This window comes from Coptis chinensis, chromosome 4 (assembly GCF_015680905.1).
Source record: "Coptis chinensis isolate HL-2020 chromosome 4, ASM1568090v1, whole genome shotgun sequence".
Lineage (NCBI taxonomy): Eukaryota > Viridiplantae > Streptophyta > Magnoliopsida > Ranunculales > Ranunculaceae > Coptis > Coptis chinensis.
This window is the reverse complement of record NC_141459.1, coordinates 31,514,520-31,534,326: the sequence shown is the minus strand read 5'-3', so window position 1 is coordinate 31,534,326 and position 19,807 is coordinate 31,514,520. Positions and strand designations below refer to the sequence as shown.

The window sequence follows — 19,807 nt, the reverse complement described above, 5'->3', positions numbered from 1 at the left end:
TTGCGTTATACATTGTTAATATATCAATGAAATTAACTTTTACCGGTCAAAAGTAAAGATGCTCGTAAAGCATAGAATTGCCACTTCATCTTGTTTTCTTTTTCATTTGGATTGTTGTGCCTGGACAAATAATGCTGTTTCTGTCTGAGGATTTTGTTGCTTGGTTAGGTTCGTAATCTATATATGATGCACCTGCCTGCATATCTAAAAATGGTTTCTGAGATTCTCTTATGCCAGACTTTTGGCATGTCTATTGTGGTCACTAGTGTCCAAAGTACTTTTGATATTTTCTTTTTATATCAGTATGATATTGTATGCGAAAATGAGACCTTTTGGAAGTTTAGTCTAGTTATTATGTTCACTTTCTCAAGTTCATTGTTTCGTTAGTGGTTAAAGTCGTTCAACCTCTTAGCTGTAGAGAAATTGTTATTATTCTCTTGTCAAACTTAATATCAATATTAAACTGTAGCATTTCTAACAAGGACTTGCGATCTTCGTATTTACATCTCTGTAACTTTTCATTTATGATGGTGAAACAATACTTTATCTTTTTTGTTGTTTTCAAGTGATTGGATATATATAAGAAAGAACTAATATCATATTAGTTTCTTTATGGAAGAGAAAAATAAATTTTTGTTTTTTTATCCTTGATCACATATTCAGTTGCAACAGTTTCAAGGCTATATATGACTATATGAGACACATTAAAAGAATTATCTTTTCCTTTTTTGTAAACACCATAATGGCATTACATTTATAAAAGCTAGAAAGTGGGATTGGTTTAGTAATTTGTTTTTTATTTTTCCAGTTTAAGTATATTCTCTTTTTACAATGATTTCTTTCTTTGTTCTACTTTTGTAGAATGGTTTGCGTTTATTGGTCGGCAAGCTGCACTTGGCGTTCCTGGATCACCATACAGCATTAAGTTTCTGTCAAATACTCCTCAATCATCTGGAATGAAGCCAATGAATGTATCTGTTTATTCATGTAGTGACACATCGTTGGGCTGCTCTTGTGGTGACTGTCCTTCTGTTCCCATTTGCTCTAGTTCGGCAGCTCCCCCACCCAAGAAGCATTCCTGCTCAATTAGGATTGGATCTCTTCGGGTACGTAGCATGAAACAGCAGATGTTGCTAAATTTCTTGGGTCTCCACTAAGCTCCTTGCAAACACATTGATGTGAAAATTGAGGACTTTGTTGGGACGTGTATTACATTGTGTAGCTCCTGCTGATTATCACTTCGCTGCAAAAGCCTGTGCGTTTAGAGAGAGGTGCAACTATGGGCATTTGGACATATTTGTAGTTAACATGGAAGCTGTGGTTAATCCCATTCTTGTTTGAGTTCCCAGCAGTAGAGCTGGAAAGGGGTGGAAGGTGTGTGGTTGAGTGGTTGAGTGGGCGCCTCACCATAAGGGGAGTTTGGCATGTGTCCACGCATTGCTTGACCTGAGGCTTTAGTTGTCCATGGAGCTTATCCTCTCTAGTAGGGATTGTTAGATGCCCTCTCCTTAGGTCTTTCCTTGTGGAGACTGTTGCTTAACTTGGTTTCTTATTGAAAAATGCAGGTGAAATGTATTGAATTTTCATTGGCGATTGTGTATGGTGTATTGGTTTTTGCGTTCTTTGGTTGGGGAGTGTTTCATCGACGAAAAAGGATCCCTGCTTCAAGAATGAATGTCATGGGTGGAGGTGAACACCATTCTCTCAGCAAGCGAATTGTTGACAGCCAACCAATGCAGGTGCAGCCCACATTTTCTTACTTATGCTATATATATATTGAATTGAAGTAGAAATCCAAAATGAATTGATAAAAGCAAGTTGAAATAATTACATTTGGTCAATCTCCATAATAAGGAGAGAACATATGACTAATATGACTAACATGACTAACAATAACACTTAGAATAACATAGTATCTAAACCCTTGCATTAAAATAAATAAATCCTGGTGCTGCTCAACTCACTGCCAAATGGTTGGAGCTTGATGGCCAAATTGAATATGGTGTCAGAGCAGGGCTATTCTCTGGCCTAAGGTGCTTCAACATTACCTATTCAAAAAAGAAATTGTCCATGTTTTTTTATCAAGATATGCCACATGTGAGATGGCGTGCGGGGATATATAATCCCACGTCAGGTATCTAAAGCTTTGCATCAAAATAAATAAATCCTGTTGCTACTCCATGCACTGCCAATTGGTTTTGAATTGGATGCCAAATTTAATAGTAAACTAATCAGCAGATTATTACATTCCAAGTTACTTTCCTCCTTCCGTTGATAACTAAACTGAAAAGTTTTACTTTATATTGGTTTTTAATAGCTGAGTACGTTAATGGTTATCAGATGTCTGAAGATGCTTCTCAAGTGATGAAAAGACTCCAACTTCCACGTGTGCAAGGCTACATGTCAAGCTTCTATAGGTAAGTTTTAATGTAGTTGAGGTTGTTATTAACAAATATTGGAGGTGTATAAATGGTGATGACATTCCTTGACCTTTTTCAGGCGATACGGGTTGTGGGTTGCTCGGAACCCAACTCTTGTTCTGTGTTTATCGTTGGCTGTTGTTCTTTTGTTATGCTTAGGTCTAATCCGTTTCAAGGTGGAGACACAACCTGAGAAGGTATTGGCATATCAATAACTGAAGTCCGTTGTTTCCAATTATATGGAACGTTTTTGTCACTGTTGAGATGTTTAGTCCCACATGGGATATGTTCAGCCACGCATAAAAATACTTAAGTCTTGGGACCTCTCCACTTGTCACCAATTGGTTTTAAGTTGGATGCTTATTTTCTTCATGGTATTAGAACGGGCTGTTGTGTTTGGCCCAAAGGGCCTGTTGTTTACTCCACGTAACCCAAGTATGTTTGTCCACGTGTTAGGCTCAAGTAATGCCACACGTGAGGGGGGCATGTTGAGATGTTTAGTCCCACATCTGATATGTTAAGCCACGCATAAAAATACTTAAGTCTTGGGGCCTCTCCAGTTGTCAAAAATTGTTTTTAAGTTGAATCTTCTTTAGTCACCATGAACGCTCATCACTAAATTGTGCGCCTTATTGTTCACCCTAGAATCACATATTTATTATGAATCGACACAGTCATTCTAATCAACTAATAATGGTAGCCTAAATGCATGATGAATTTTTTATATTTGGGAATTCCTTGTTAAGCAAAGAACCATTACAACTCCCTACTTCTACTATAATAGCACTGCTAAACAGTAGTTAATGAAATGACTAGGACACAAAAGAGTAACTAAAATGAAATAGTGGGATCCCTACTTGGGATCACAGATCATCTTACCTCATCAAGTGGAAGCTAGAATAATTATGTTTGAAATCATTGAGGCGCTTTAACCCTCACTAGATGTCTAGATGTATCATATCATCAATACGTCCACCATCCACACGACCTCCTCTGACTAGTAGGCAAGTAGCTAATTCTGCTACTTTGGCTTTTACTCTAGTTAGTTATCCAACAATCTTGGATTTACTTGGAACTCAAATGATATCATTCTCTTAACACACGCACGATATTCATACACCATTCCATTTGCTAAGGCAAATCATCGTTAGTTAGTCTTCATACTATAATATTGAACGGAAATACGGAAATGACTAAAAAACATCAAAAGCAGTAGGAAGACATAGGTACCCACCCCCTTTCTCTCTCACAAAATAAGAAAAGGGTACAAAAAAATAGGTCAAAGGAAGCGGCAGTAATAATTATAAATTGATCACTTTCTGACATCCTTGTACAACTTATTTGAGTCTCATATGTTAAGTAATTTACATGTACCTATGCTGTTAAGAAGTCATACACGGTAAATGTAAAATGTTTTTGTAGGCGCATACTCTTGCCTTACCTGTTTAGTGACATTAACGTTTCTGGTTGTTGATTAATTTACTTTCATGATGGGGTCCATTTCTGTTGTGACATACCACTTTTAAAGTCTTGATGTTATGTTGCAGCTATGGGTAGGGCATGGGAGTAAGGCTTCAGAGGAGAAACAATTTTTTGACACAAACCTTGCCCCTTTTTATAGAATTGAACAGGTATCATGTTTTTTTATGATTTTTTCTGTCTTGATGTATTGTGTGAACAACAACCATTATGACTCTGGTGTAGCATTAGAGTGTACTCTTGCATATTGTTTTTCTTAAGAAAAGCAAATATTCATGTAGAAATATGATAATGATTATGTTGAGGATAATGTGTTGGTGAATGATAGTTTATTCTAAAGTAGACTGCATATGTGTGGTGAAGAAGGTTATCAAAGATTATAGGATTCCAGTGCTTCTTTTCGTTTGTCCACATAGGCTAGTCGGGACATTAAGAAGAAGTATGATTATCGTATTATTGGCAAGGAGATAAAAGATGGTCCTAAAACGTCATTTTCACAGTCATCCGATGGGGAAGTACTCTAGAGTCTAGACTCTAGACGTCCAAATATGGCCGACTTAGGAGTTTTGATTCTCTTGAATACGTAATACTTTGTTCGGATTGAAGTCAGTGAGGGGTGCATCTCAAGAGATACGAGGCTGAGTTTGAGTTCGAGGCAGGTTTAGACATTTTTCTTCTTTATTAAGCGAAAGAGTTTCCTGTTTCTGCATTCCACCATTGTACGTAGAAATCGTCAGAGGATTTTCTTTTTTCTTTTTTTTTCCGTCAACGAGATTTTACAACAGTAGGTGGGAACATGAGCCCTGGGTGCTGGAACCGGCACATAGCCGGGGGCTAGGAATTCACACCTTCTCGCTAAGCTCCTCCAATAACACGAGGTCTCCCAAGGATACTTAGACTTCAGACCTTGAAAGTGTGTTGCAGTTTGACCAAATCAGCTTGGAGCTGTTATGCATTCTGGTTCTTCTTTGTATGTGACAGTAAACAGTTACCGGCATTCTGGTTCTTCTTTGTATGTGACAGTAAATAGTTACTGGTTGAGGTTGTCATCTCTCACCGTTTTGGGGGTAGAGTTTTATATTGCTATTCTTTGGCAATTTCATGTTCTTATGTATTAATTAGCTTGGTTGGAACCCACATGAGGGACAAATGCTAAATTGGTTTTAAGTTGGAAGCCCACATTCAATATGGTATCAGAGCGGGCTATTGTGTTTGGCCCAAAGGGCCTATCGGCTGTTGCTTACTCCACGTAACCAAGTATGTTTGTCCATGTGTTAGGCTCAAGTAACACATGTGGCGTGTTGAGATGTTTAGTCCCATATGGGATATGTTAAGCCACACATAAATATATATAAGTCTTTGGGGCTCTTCACTAATCACCAATTAGTTTTAAGTTGGATGCCCATCTTTAATATTATACAAGATGATATGTGCTAAAACAGGAAACTCAAATACTCTTCTGAATTCTTTTTAAAGCTTAGACCACAAGAAGAGAACCTTGATAGATAAACACAATAGACTTTCATCTCTAATCCTCCAAGTGCCTCTTGCTCCTGGCCACAAACCTTGTAGCATTGGGAACATACTTTTAAGTTTATTACTATATACTTAAAGTTCTAGTGGTTCCAGTAGGAATTGATCTCCTCAGCAATCTAGGAACCAACGAAGCACCTCAGTTATCTCTGTCATTGATGGAAAAATATCACATTGTGAGCGAAAATTCAGTCAGCAATTGAAATAATTATTCTCCTTTTCCTAAAACTGTGAATAGTTAGAATATACGATTAGTCAGTAGTCAAGGGCGCCCTAAAGCGTAATCTTTAGTTTAGTGCCTTGACCAAGGCGAGAGGTAATATAAGGCGTGCGCTTTTTTGCTTTTTTGTCGAAGCACAAAGGCGCCTACTTATCAACTTTTACAGCTTTTTTTCGCTTTTTTTTACAATTTTTGCTATCATTGACACATTTACACTCGATCCAATTGTTGTATGATATAAGAAATTGTACAAATTTAGTAAGTTTCATTGTGGAGTACACTTTAAACTTAATTTTGACTAGTTTATGTTAAGTTGTATGGATTGAGAGAAAACACAAAGATGGATTAAATTTTAAATGAAGTTTTACGGGATTCTAAAATTGAATCCGTGTTATATTTTATGAAAAACTCATTTGACTCAATTCTATCGGTTCATTATTTTAGTTTATTGAAGTTGAGCTAAATTATATTGAGAGATCTGAGTTTTATTTTGCTCTTTACTTATTGCTTAAGATTTTTTCTTTTAAATGACTACAATGGTTTTATGTTTACAATCACATAAAATTAATTTTAAAGTTTGGCTAAGCAAATCAGTAATAATTCATGTCATATTTAATATTTATTTTATTTTTTATTTGATATATCTATTTTTTTTATTACTACTGGCGCCTCGATCGATCAAAGCATGCGCCCGCCCTAAGCCCTAAGGCAGGAGGGTGTTGCGCCTTAGGTGTGCTTTAACGCCTTTACTACACTGGAATATACTATCATTTGAATATTGACTCAATGGTTGACTCTTACTAACTAGGCCTTGATCCTTGCCCTAGAGAATAAGGTTTTAATTACATCTCCCATTATCCACACAAAAAAAGTTACATATCTTCGTTCAGAAATTTCTCGTATGAATTATATAGTTTGGTGTGATACCCCATGGATATAGCACTATAGCCTGATGACGGTATGTCGGTAAGGCACCTAGGCCATGAGATGAAGGTAGCACCAAACTTTAACTCCGCATTGTTAGGAAGCTGTCATAAACCCTGGAATCATGGATATCTAGCTGTAATCTATTGCTGGAACCAAGTTTTGGACTTCGGCCTGGGTCAGTAGATGGGGGTTGCATCAACAATCCACATTGTACTATCGTTATATGGGGTGGATTGGTATATAGCGCCTTTTGTAACACTACTGATCCTCACTAAAAGTTTCTGCTTGAAGTAACTATTCAGTTCCTTGTATGCTGAATTTTGTGTTGATAAGTCAAAGCATTTGTGATATCTATATCTCATACCGAAGGTGTTGGTAGTGCATTGGTATATGTGAAGTATCTATTTGTGATGTCCCATCTGTAGGACAAGGTGGTCTTGGTAATGCACCTAGCGTAAAAGAAATGATCTTAGTGTGTAGGTCCCACTTGGCTTACAAAGATGTCGTGGATATAAGAATAGCCCATGACATAGTAACTCAGGTTTCTTAGATATGTCTTTGTCATGTATGTTTTTGGATAATAATAATACATTTACCATGCACTCGTTGACACTTGAAGATCTCCACAACTCATAATCTCAGTACTTCTGTACTTTTTTATTTTGGAAAAACGCATAATAATATATTTTAAAGCGAAGTTTATGCATAATTACTTGAATGTATTTGTTTTATCTTCGCTTCATAATTATGCTACAGTGTCACTTGTTGGAATTATGGCATAATATTTTCAGAATATACTATGATTTCCTTGGAATACCATGTATTGTTGTGCCTAGTCTTCGTGTGCATGCACGTGTGGGTGTGAGGCTAAGCGGTTACTCTATCTGGTTTCACCTTCAAAGTAAGGACTATATAAGAGTGTGGTTATTGGTCAACCTTAGAGCTCCTGATTATTCTCTTAATTCTCTTAAACTCAGATGCAAATTCTTCTCTCACCGTTATTCGGAACATCTAGGTTCATATCACCATTCCGTATTTGTTCACTGGTTTGTACTTGTAAGATGCCTTTGGTTCCAATTTTCTATTCATATCACAATGTTGGTCATTTTCAACTTCAAATGATATGACATGTTCATTATCATCTTCCTTCCCTTTTCTGTTTTTGTTTCTGCAGCTTATATTAGCAACTATTCCAGATTCAGAGCATGGCAAGTCACCCCGTATAGTGACAGATGACAACATCCATTTACTCTTTGAAATACAAAAAAAGGTATTTCAAGTACATGATGTTACATACTAAAAACATCCCGTGATGAAAAGGATGCAATTTTTTTGTTGTCATTTATATAAACTACTAGCTAAATACAAGCACTCTGTATATGACATGGATGAAAATTGAAAATAAAGTTTGCTTCTTCATTGTGGCAGGTCGATGGAATTCAAGCAAATTATTCTGGATCAGTTGTGTCTCTTACTGACATTTGCTTGAAGCCACTAGGCCAGGATTGCGCAACTCAAAGTGTTTTGCAGGTATTGTCCTTCATTTCTTTTTCTTAAATAAATATTTCACAATACTGTCTTGCTGACACTTTTCCTAATTGGTCACCTATATCTACGGCCCATATGGGAGTGGGGTTTTCCTCACAAGATGCCTGACATTAGTATGTGATAGACCAGGATCTAGGACATGTCCTAACCTGAGTAACATCGGCATGGCATATTGAAAAAAAATTGTGTCAATACTTGTTAATACAAGCAGATACAGCTACGCATTACTGAATCCTCAATCGCAACAAAACTGGAACGTTTAATTAGATTCATAAGAAAGAAAAGGCTATTAAGGACGTTGTTCCATTTATAATTTTCCGAAAAATAACAGACTCAATGAATAATCTATTAATCTACTTCTCTCCTTAAGATTCTTAGGATTTTGGGGGGGGGGGTGAAGCTTGGAACATGATACGCGGCTCCCACCTTTGTTTTAGGTAAACATAAACTCAGCTGTCCGAATGTAAGATGGTATCCTTTTTCTTTTTCTTGGGTTTCCGCTGGGAATTCTCTATCTTTTGCTTATTTTTCATTAACTATACATAAAACTGTTGAGCTGTAATAAGGTGTTCATTATTGAAGATAGGGATCCAACTTAAAACCAAACCAATTGGTGATAAGTGGAGTGGATAGTCCCCAAGACTTATTATTTATATTTATGTGTGGCTTAACATATCCCATGTGGGACTAAACGTCTCAACAATTATTTTCTCTTGACAGTATTTTAAGATGGATCCAAAAAATTATGATGGTTATGGAGGACTTGACCATGTCGAGTACTGCTTTCAGGTGTATCCAAGTTCTCTCTTTATTTGGCTTTGTTAATGACTTCTATTGATATGTGTTTACGTTTTCTGATTCTACTAAGTACTTATTCCTTTCATTTGTTGCTTTGTCATCATCATCAGCATTACACATCTGCGACTACATGTATGAGTGCATTTCAGGGCCCACTTGACCCAACCACGGCATTAGGAGGTTTTTCTGGGAATAACTATTCAGAGGTAACATTATAGGCTTAGATATGATGATTGGAGTGTATCTGTGACTTACTATAGCTTTTTTATGGCAGGCTTCCGCATTTGTAATAACCTATCCAGTGAACAATGAGATTGACCAAACAAGCAATGGGAACGGAAAGGCTGTAGCTTGGGAGAAGGCTTTTATTCATTTAGTGAAGGTTTGTTTATTGTCTTTCTGTTCTTAATTTTGAAAGATATTAGGTCAGTAAATTAGAAATCCTAATAGTTCTTAATCTCAATTTATTATTGAAACTCCTGGCATTTTTTCACAAATTTTGATAGGATTCATTGCTTTCATTCTTACTAATGTTGTCAAAAGTAGGTTCTGTCTCAAAAAAATCTAGAGAGAAGATACAAATGCAATCAGGGTCAATCCTCTTGGCAGCTCTAATTTCAATTATCTTGGCACAGTTTTCTTAAATATTGCTTGTAATCACCAAGATTAGCAGACAAGTGCAATCCCCATTATCTTTATTCCCTAATAGGCCGCCCATACTTATCCATGAGCTTTACCATGAACTAGAAGGAAGACAGGAAGCCTAAGAGAATATAGAGAACTACGTAAAGTCAACCAATGATTTACTCTTCTTGGAAAGATTGTTTGCAACACAAAGTCAATTATATGAACTGCAGTGTCTCATTGTCCTACTGTAAGGGGCCTTAGATTTGCTTCATGGTTATATTTTATTTGAATTTTAGTCGATTCCTTTTTGGTTTTCTGAGTCTTATATTAGTGTATTTGCAGTAATATATTGTAATATTAATTTCATATTCCGCGGGTTTCTATATAAGTTAGAGTTTATACATTATGGGGCACATTAATGTAAGTTCTATATCTAAAATCACATTAATAAAAGGGTGACAACAGCCAGGGGTTTTTCGTGTTTGAACACATATTGAACTTTCCATGAATATACTTTCCATTATGAATTCTCTGTTCTTTTAAGATTGTATCTGATACAACAAGTTACATGACAGGAAGAGCTAATAACAATGGTGCAATCTCATAACCTTACACTCTCCTTTTCATCTGAAAGCTCTGTCCAGGAAGAATTGAAAAGAGAAAGTACTGCAGATGTAATAACCATTCTGGTGAGTGAGCGAGTCTTTTCAGATTTCCTTTGACAGCTTTTGTGTGTTCCTATCTGCTTAGAAGGAGTTACAGTATTTTCAGCTTCTTTCCTTTTTAGTCTTTTTTGGGGAGCAGTTGAACTAAGAGATTGGTTCCTTTGTAATGATTTTTCATCTTTGATGTAACCAAGTGCTCCAAAATTCTTGTCTCGTCCACCCATTCTATATTTCCTCACACATTTTAATTAATAATTTTTAACTAATCTCAAGTATTTTTTAAAATAGGTTCATTTACTTTAACGCATTAAGCAAATTCATGTTGTTTTGGTTAGGGAACTTCGTCAAGGAAATAAATAAAAATTTAGGTCATTGCTATTTTAAGTGTAGATTCACAAATTCCGTTTCCAGCTGTATTTTAACATCAGTCAATGTAGAAAGAGAGACAGTAAAAGTTAGGTCTCAAAGGGAGACCCATCCTCTATTTATAATAACAGAGTTACAGTGTACATAGGTTGGGCCCAAGTATAGGCCCAATAGGACTAATATTACAATACTCCCCCTCAAGCTGGTGCGAAGATATCCAATAGACCCAGTTTGCCAATGGAAGAGCGAAGATCAGCAGGTCCCACTGGTTTGGTAAGAGTATCAGCAATCTATGCCTTAGTCCTAACAAAGGACGGGGAGACAATCCCAGAGACGAACTTTCTCCCGAGAAAATGCACATCAATCTCTATGTGCTTAGTCCGCTCATGTAGGATGAATCTTGAAGCTAAATGGATGGCAGCTTGATTGTCACAGTGAAGTACGGATGATCCAGACTGTGCAAAACCAAGCTCTCCCAAAATAGATCGCAACCACATATCTCACAAGTGCCCAAAGCTAGGGCACGATACTCAGCTTCAGCAGATGATCTGGAGACAACAGACTGCTTCTGGCTTTTCCATGAGATAAGGTGATTCCCACGAAAAGCACGTAAGCCGGTAGTGGAGCGAATCATCAATAGAACCTCCATAATCAGAATCAGTGTAGCATTCTAAGGGACCTTGTGAACCGGCTGCATAGAAGAGACCTAAGCCAGGGCAAGACTTTAGGTACTTCAGAATATGCTCCACTGCATCCATATGAGATTGACGTGGAGCATGCATGAACTGACTAACTCTGCTCACAGCATAGGCAATGTCTGGTCTAGTATTAACTAGATAAATAAGACGTCCAACAAGCGCTGATAAGTGATGGATCTGACAATAATGGTCCATCGTCTGCAACTAACCGGCTGTTAGGCACCATAGGAGTAGAAACTGGTCGACAACCCAGCATCCCTGTATCAGTCAGAAGATCTAGAACATACTTTCGTTGAGATAAAGAGATTCCCTTGGGACTACGTGCAATCTCAATGCCAAGAAAGTAACGTAGAGGACCCAAGTTTTTAACCTCAAAAGACTTCCCAAGGGATTCCTTAATTTGTACAATGCCTGATGCATCATCTCCTGTAATAATAATGTCGTCCACATATACAAGCGGATAAGTCGCCCCCGTGAGTTCGCCCGAACAAACAATGTATGGTGCGAGTGTGGCTGGTAAATCCATCTTCAGAATGACCAACCTCATTTGAATCCATCTTGAACCAGGCTCGTGGTGACTGCTTAAGCCCATATAAGGACTTACGGAGTCGACAAACTTTCCTAGCATACTCCCCCTCACCACGAAAGCATGGTGGGGGATCCATGTAAATCGTCTCAGCCAGATCTCCGTGAAGGAAGGCATTCTTCACATCCAGTGATGAAGAGGCCAATCATAAGATTCGGGTGAACAGATTTTAGCAGCTACGGAGCAAAGGTCGCACCAAAGTCACGTCTAGGTACTTGTGTAAATCCCTTAGCAACCAAACGGGCCTTATATCGTTCAACTGTACCATCTGCCAAGTACTTCACTGTAAAAACCCATTTGCATCCAACAGGCGAAGTCTTGGGAGGTAAAGCAACCATTTCCCAAGTCTAATTTCTTTCGAGGTGGTCGTCATCTCACCGCGATAGCGGCTACCCAATGTGGATCGACAGAGCCCTCGAACCCGATCGCGGTATCCGAATGGAGGAAACCGAAGTCGGATATGTCGATAGAAGCGGATACATACGATAAGAGACAAACCTGCGCTAATAGGATGGTTAGTGGGGAAAACCGTATTTGTGCGGGGGATGCCCGGTCTGGAAGGAAATCGAGGGGCTCAACACAGCGGGAGAATCACCGGGGAGCAATCATGGGGAGTCAGCGGTAGGAGCAATCCAATGGGTAGATCACTAGAAGGTGAAGGAATGTTACCCGAGGAACCGGGTGAGCATGAGCATGAGGAGAAGTCGCGACGAGTATACACTGTAAAGGTTTAGTAGGAGGGACCACCGAGGAGTATCAAAGATAGGAATAGGATAAGCAATGGAAGGCGCTCTCCTGGGGAAGACAAAGGTTCCCGCACGGATGTATAAGGACCAAAATATGCACTATACTTTCGACAAATGTGACATCCAAGGTATGATAGAGGCGACGACTAGGTGGATGATAAAAGCGATACCCGCGGACATAGGGAATACCCTAGAAAGACACACCGAATGGATTTATCATCAAATTTGGTTCAGCGTGGGACTTTTATCATGAACATAGCAAACCACCTAAACACCGGGAATAATGGGAAACGAGAACACGGTAGGGTATCTGACTTGAAGGGGCCTTACCATTAAGAACTCTACTTGGGTGTCGCGGTTTTGAAGGTAGCGGCGGTAAGAACCGCGATAATGCCGATGGGGATTGAGAAACATGCATACCTTGCAACAAACACCGAACTACATCCATAAGACTCCGATTTTTTCGTTCAAAGAACACCATTTTGCTTTCGGTGTATAAGGGACAGTCGATTCTTTGAAGGATACCCCATTGGTTAAGGCGGGCGACAAATTCGTTGGAAACATACTCCTTCGCATTATCGGACCGAAGTCCGCGAACCCGCGATATTGGAACCGAGTTTTAATGAGTGGAGAAACCGAGTGAAAAAAGGGGAGAACTTGATTTCTTGTGAAGTAAATAGATCTAAGTACACCGAAGTATGGTCATCTATAAAGGTCACGTAGTACCTATGGCGAGAGGGTAGTCGCAGGAGAAGGGCCCCAAACATCCGTATGAATCACATCAAACATACAAGGAGATCTAGAAATGCGAGGAATATAAAATTACGCACATGTTTAGACAAAGAACAAGTATCACAATGAAAAAGAGTATTTTTGCATGCTTTTATTAATTCGGAAATAAAGTACATAGATACTTGAAGTTGACATGGCCCAACCGAGCATGCCAACTTTTCAAAGACTTCGGTGAGAAAACAAATAACGGCCCGACACGAGCAACACACTAGCATGCAAACTTCGATCTTGGTGGAGCAGTCTTTGGGACAAGGGGGATCTCCAAAGTAGTATAGTCAAGATGCTCATAGCCCCGCCAAAAATCTGCCTCGTGCTTTCGGGTTAAGAAGATAACAAGAATGGGGTAAGAAAACAACGAGCGATTGATAATCTTTAGCAAGGCGACTAACAAATACTTGGGCTAAGTGCTAAGTGAGGAACATGTAAAGGCCCGACTCTAAAGAGATAGCGAGGGGATAATCGAACAAGTACCACTACGGGTAATAGTGGTGTATGAGCCATCCATGGCGCGGACATGATGTGAAAAGGGTGTGCTATCGACAATAATCTAGACTTCGCGGTCGTATGATCATTTACTCGGAATCAAGGACCCAACCGGATGGAGGCGGGGAACGAATATGGAACGCGATAGGTGTACGTGGCGGATCATGGCAAAAGTACTAGATGTCCCCCGCGTAGACATAGCATGCATAAGGCGATCAATCTGTCTTTGGGTAAAAGTCCCGGAATCCTCGAAACTCCCCACGAATGATGACTACGGAAATATCGCCAATAGGCGCAATCACGAGGCTTGTTTGCCTCCTAAGCCCCTCGACCCCCTCTTGGGGCCGAAGCTCGGATGCAACCGATAGAAACTATCAATAAGGTGGCCTTGCCTTTGCAATGATCACAAAAGCGCCCACGAAAGTGTTCCGGATGGAACGATGAGAACGAAAGCCAACGAAGACCCACGGGGTCGAAGTAGTAGCAACAAATGCCATCGATCGCGAGAAGACGGTGCATCAGAAACCACTGGAGAAGAAGTAATCCGAACACGACGCTCATGTTTCTCAATAATGGCATACGCCTCACCAAGAGATGGAAGAGGTGCAGTATTGAGAACTTGAGTGCGAATGGCTTCAAAATCAGAGTGAAGACCAATAAGGAACTGATGAACTCTCTGTTTCTCCTCACGCTACTGAAGAGCGGCCATAATAGTAGGTGTCATACCAGTAATACTGGATAGGGAAGTGTAAGTAGAAAGCTCCTCCGGTGACTTCTTCAAGTACCCAAAGTAAGCTAAGGCGTAAAGAGCCCCCTGTGTGGCGACCCTAACTCACGGTAGAGCTCATAAATTCGAACCTCATTGTTAAGTAGTAGCATACATTTCGGAGAGAGCAGCCCACAAACCATCAACAGTCTCATAAAAGGTAAACATCTCATAGACATCAGGCTCCATAGAGTTGAACAACCAACTTAGAATCATACAGTTGGTCATGGACCAACTATTGTAGGTAGGGTCTATATTAATTGGACAAATCATCTTGTTGGGAACAAGCCAATCCATCCTCCCTTTGGCCCCCAAAAATAAGCGAACAGAACGAGTCCAAGAGTGGAAATTCCGCCCATTAAGAAGAGTGGTAGTAATTTTCTTCGAAGAAGAGAAATTATTCAACAAGGAGACATCATCCGTACCTTTAGAGTCGTTATCCGTCATGATAAGGGATATAGTGCAAAGAATAGTACCTTGATGTGAAAAAAGTTATAATCGCTTTAAAACCCTTGGGAAAAATGTGATAAACGCAGGAAACTACGGAAAAAAGTGTGATAAGCGCGGAAACCTACCGGAAAACAGTAGGAGGCAAACACAAGTCGGTATTTCGGATGAAGCGGACTCAATGGGCAGGTCGGTAGCAATATCGTCATTTGCCGAGCCGAGGGAAGAAGGAAGGGGGTGGCGGCTAGGGTGGTGGCTAAGGGTAGTGACTAGGGTTTGATCTCCTTACTTCTCTCTTCCTGTTTTTTCTGATACCATGTAGAAAGAGAGACAGTAAAAGTTAGGTCTCAAAGGGAGACCCATCCTCTATTTATAATAACAGAGTTACAGTGTACATAGGTTGGGCCCAAGTATAGGCCCAATAGGACTAATATTACAATAGTCAACCACATAACTGGTTCAAGTTTTACCTATGAAACGTGCATTATCATAAAAGAGTCAAGTGCCTAATGCCTGCATAGCAATTTTATGGTTGTTTATAGTTTCTTTCATGGATGATCAACATCTCCGTTTGTGTGCGTTTAAGTGACTTCTACTTATTTTTTGCGGTCGGGGATAGGGAAGCTGAGGTTATACCCTAGGTTTTTCCTTTTTCTTATAGGCACTGCTAATTTATTCTTATGCAGGAATATTCTTTTAATGCATTTTCTTTCTTTCTTCTTTTTCTTTTTTTTCAATTTTTATCTCAGATAAGCTATATTGTGATGTTTGCTTACATATCTCTGACTTTGGGAGATGCGCCTCAGTTATCTTCCTTCTATATTTCATCTAAGGTAAATAGTTCTTCTTCATGGTACTTTTCCATGTTTCCTTCATTTTGGTAAGATATAATTTACCAATGTTTCTAATGTATTTCTGCTGGGGGGGAGAGAACCATGTACACAGAAAATTTCTGTGAGCAACATTAGTAGTTCTTTTTTCTTGTTGACATCTGTATTGGACGTGTAGTGGGAATTATCCTGCATGGACAGTGTTAAATCTCTGTTGTCTTTTTCCTTGCACTCTCTTTTCATAAATGATTAAACACAGCGGCTGCAAACATATAGTGGAATTTTCCTTCAGGGATAGTGTAACAATTTTCCGCTGTTGTCTTTTCCTTGCATTCTTTTTCCATAATTGATTATACACTACGGCTGAATTTACTATGTAAACAAAATCATCAGTAAATATGTATTCTACGGAAGGCAATTTTTGCATTCCCTGTTTCTGAAGGAAAATGGAGAATGCGAGTGGATTTTCCACTATGATCATATACTGAGGAAATTTGCTGCATCTCCTACAATTATACCAATCCACATTTGTTTCCCGTCTTGGAGAATTGGGTAAATCAAGATTGGTACACTTTATAGGCGCACACAGCAGGATCGTATCAAAGTCATTTTTGTTAGATTTTTTCATATTTGGTTGAAGTTCAATTCTTTTGTGGTTTTTTGTTGAAATCCATTTCATTGGTATAGGACATATTTGCTGACCACATTGCTCTTTAAAAAGCATTTTAGCTGTTTATAACTTTGATATTCTCGTGTTTCTCTTTGTGCCAAAACCATGTTTCTACTGTCTTGCATATGGCAACTCATTTGTTCTTCCAATCTATGCTTCTGTTGCATTTGCTTACAACAGTTCGATCGGTGACACTTAATAGTTTTCTGTTGATGGATTGATTTCTAGGTATTACTTGGTCTGTCAGGAGTTCTTGTTGTCATGCTCTCTGTTCTTGGATCTGTTGGATTTTTCAGTGCAATTGGAGTAAAATCCACGTTAATTATAATGGAAGTCATCCCATTTCTCGTTTTGGCTGTAAGTTCCTTTTAAAAAAATAATTTGTACTACAGTTTTTATTTCGATTAAGTTAGTAGTGATTGTAATGCAATGTTTCCTTTGCACGAAGCAGATGTCTTCACTCTTTTCCCTCATCATCGGTATTGCTTATTGAGGAATCTAATCTCTATTCTGCTGTTGTTACAGGTTGAGATTATAATCCCACATCGAGAGTTTAAAGCCTAGCCAATTAATATATAAATCCTGGGACCGCTCCACTTATCACCAATTGGTTTTAAGTTGGATGCTCATCTTTAATATGGTATCAGAGCGGGCTATTTCTCTAGTCCAAAGGGCCCATGCTACTCCCCCGTTTAAAAATTGTCCACGTGTTAGGCTCAAGTTTATGCCACACGTGAGGGAGCGTGTTAAGATTATAATCCCACATCCAGAGTCTAAAGCCTAGCCAATCAATATATAAATCCTGGGGCCGCTCCACTTATCACCATCTTCAATAGTACATGATAAAAACACCAATAGTATTGCTTCAAAGTAATTGAATTTACACAAAGAGTCGGCCTCATATGATCTTTCGTGTAAGGCTGCAACTCATCACATAATACTTCAATACTAATGGTTGAACATTGGAGCTCCTCACGATGCTGAGTTGTGTTTTGATGGTTTTCGCAACTTCTTGAGCAAAGTCTAATCATTTCCTTTTTATTTTATTTTGATATTAGTAAGGTTTGGTGCATGAAAATTTTCCTTAATGAATCAGACCTTTTGTGAGGAAATGTTAATGTTTGTAGACGCCCAAATTTCTGTCAATCTATTCGCACTATGATCTTTTATTGACAAATCTTGATATTGCTATATAAACTCCAAGCACAATTTCATAGTTGTTACTAAACAATCTCAGTATCAATATGCGTTGTACAGGTCGGAGTAGATAATATGTGTATTTTGGTACATGCTGTCAAACGACAATCATTGGAGTTGCCTTTGGAGGAACGAATAAGTAGTGCATTGGTTGAAGTTGGGCCATCCATAACTCTCGCTAGTATTTCTGAGGTTTTAGCATTTGCTGTTGGGAGTTTCATTCCAATGCCAGCTTGCCGGGTATTTTCTATGTTTGCAGGTAGAAGATTTTCTCCACTTTCGAAACTCGTATCGTGTAAAGTTCTCTTGCTGATTTTGGTTCTCTTGCTGTTCCGCAGCATTGGCTGTTCTTTTGGACTTCCTTTTGCAAGTCACTGCTTTTGTGGCCTTGATTGTTTTTGACTTCTTGCGGACTGAGGACCATAGGATCGACTGTTTTCCTTGCATAAAGACTCCAGTATCTTCCGATCAATCTGATAAAGGTATCTTAGATGGACATTTTCTTGGCATTATGTGAAACATTTTGTAGACATTGAATGCTTTTGCGGTGTCTAATTTTTTGTCCCTTTTTCCTGAATCCGAAAAATGTCATTTGTAAGTGTAGGCAGTGGTCAGAGAGAAGGATTGTTGACTCGCTATATGAAGGTTGGTCTGTATAAATACTCATCTATCTGGTTATTACCATCCTAATTGATTATTATTATTTTTTCTTATTTTTTATTTTTTAAGAGAAAAAATGATAATCCATTCATTAGCTATGGTTTTGCACTCAAAATGAAATGTTTCTTGTAAAAAAAGCACTAAAAATGAAATGGTACGGAAAGTTTTGATAATTTGTCTAGAATCACTGGATATACCCTTCGGGATTTTGTTTTCATTTCAACACTTTCTCTTATGTTATAGAACTTTCTCTTCTTGGATTGGGTTTAGCCCACATTGGGCAGGAAGCTGTCTTGGATCCAGGTTATATTGGATCACTACCACTTACTCACATCAAGACCTTTTGAGTTAATACCCCACACCATAGATGGGTAGACTTTGGACTTGGGCTTTTGGGTGGCAAAGTGGGTCGGTATCGATTGTTGGTACGTGGTAGAGAGCCAGGTTTCGATACTGGGACCTGTGGGTTAAGGGACCACGCTTCTGCTGCTCCCCATATTGTCGTGTTGATACTGTCCCATTTAGCCATGCATAACGGACAGCCTGCACTGTGTGGTTTTATTCCCAGGAGGTCATCCGTCCTCGGATTGCTCCGTCCTTGAACGCAGTTGACTGCATAGTTCTCACCATTCCTGCAACCAATTGAGCTTGAAAAGACCTCGACGTTGGGATATGTCGGATAATTACCTATATCCCCAAGATCCAGGACAACAACATAAACTAGGTGGAACCTCACCATGGCAAAACCGTTGGCCCTCGTTGGGCTTGACTCCTTTCCAACATACCCTTCCTCGGGCCACGCCAAGGGGTATCTCAGTGTATAGACAATTGATGGTCAAATAAATTTCTTCTCTAACCGTTGTGATTAACCATATCTAGTGGCTAATGTAGTTCAATTGAATAAGTCTGACCTGAAAGTCCATTTTCATTTGGTGGTCCAAGGGAATAGATTATCTTTACGTGTTGGTGAAGGAAATTTAGTACGCTGACTATGGCGTATGCTCAATTTTGATTAATTATGATAGGTGGGGCAGCAGACTTAGGGGCCTTTTATTCATACAACTAGAAACCGGATTGATGGAGTTCATATTAACTGTGTGATTAGGTGATAAGAGTAGGTACAAAATGTTACTGAGTAGAATGATTGGTTTCTAGGTTTTTCAAGAAGACAAACACAGGTGAAATCTGATCTGGGCCATTAGTTCATAAGTTTATAACAGCATTACATATGGACATATGGTTCATCTTTCCAATCAGACTAAAAAAAAAAAAAAAAAAAATGGTCCTTACTAGCTCTGCTTGATCAATGTTGTGGTGCTATGCTTGAAGAATAAAAAATCGTCCCCATA

The 19,807-nt window shown here is 38.9% G+C and overlaps 1 protein-coding gene across 5 annotated transcripts in view; it reads left to right on the top strand.

Moving 5' to 3' along the window:
• The window catches only part of LOC147503196 (uncharacterized), a 41,251-nt gene that overhangs the window by 10,458 nt on the left and 10,986 nt on the right, over nt 1–19,807 (top strand). For 3 of the 5 annotated variants that reach the window (XM_086607977.1, XM_086607976.1, XM_086607975.1), the window contains exons 7-23: nt 862–1,106; nt 1,566–1,739; nt 2,341–2,417; nt 2,500–2,617; nt 3,968–4,051; nt 7,557–7,625; nt 7,754–7,849; nt 8,008–8,109; nt 8,848–8,916; nt 9,036–9,131; nt 9,200–9,307; nt 10,128–10,241; nt 15,851–15,934; nt 16,830–16,958; nt 17,859–18,057; nt 18,137–18,280; nt 18,403–18,443. In XM_086607977.1, coding sequence (XP_086464103.1) covers nt 862–1,106; nt 1,566–1,739; nt 2,341–2,417; nt 2,500–2,617; nt 3,968–4,051; nt 7,557–7,625; nt 7,754–7,849; nt 8,008–8,109; nt 8,848–8,916; nt 9,036–9,131; nt 9,200–9,307; nt 10,128–10,241; nt 15,851–15,934; nt 16,830–16,958; nt 17,859–18,057; nt 18,137–18,280; nt 18,403–18,443 — 1,949 coding nt within the window. The remainder of the gene's footprint in view (nt 1–861; nt 1,107–1,565; nt 1,740–2,340; nt 2,418–2,499; nt 2,618–3,967; nt 4,052–7,556; nt 7,626–7,753; nt 7,850–8,007; nt 8,110–8,847; nt 8,917–9,035; nt 9,132–9,199; nt 9,308–10,127; nt 10,242–15,850; nt 15,935–16,829; nt 16,959–17,858; nt 18,058–18,136; nt 18,281–18,402; nt 18,444–19,807) is intronic. The other 2 variants (XM_086607980.1, XM_086607978.1) reach the window with 1 other exon arrangement.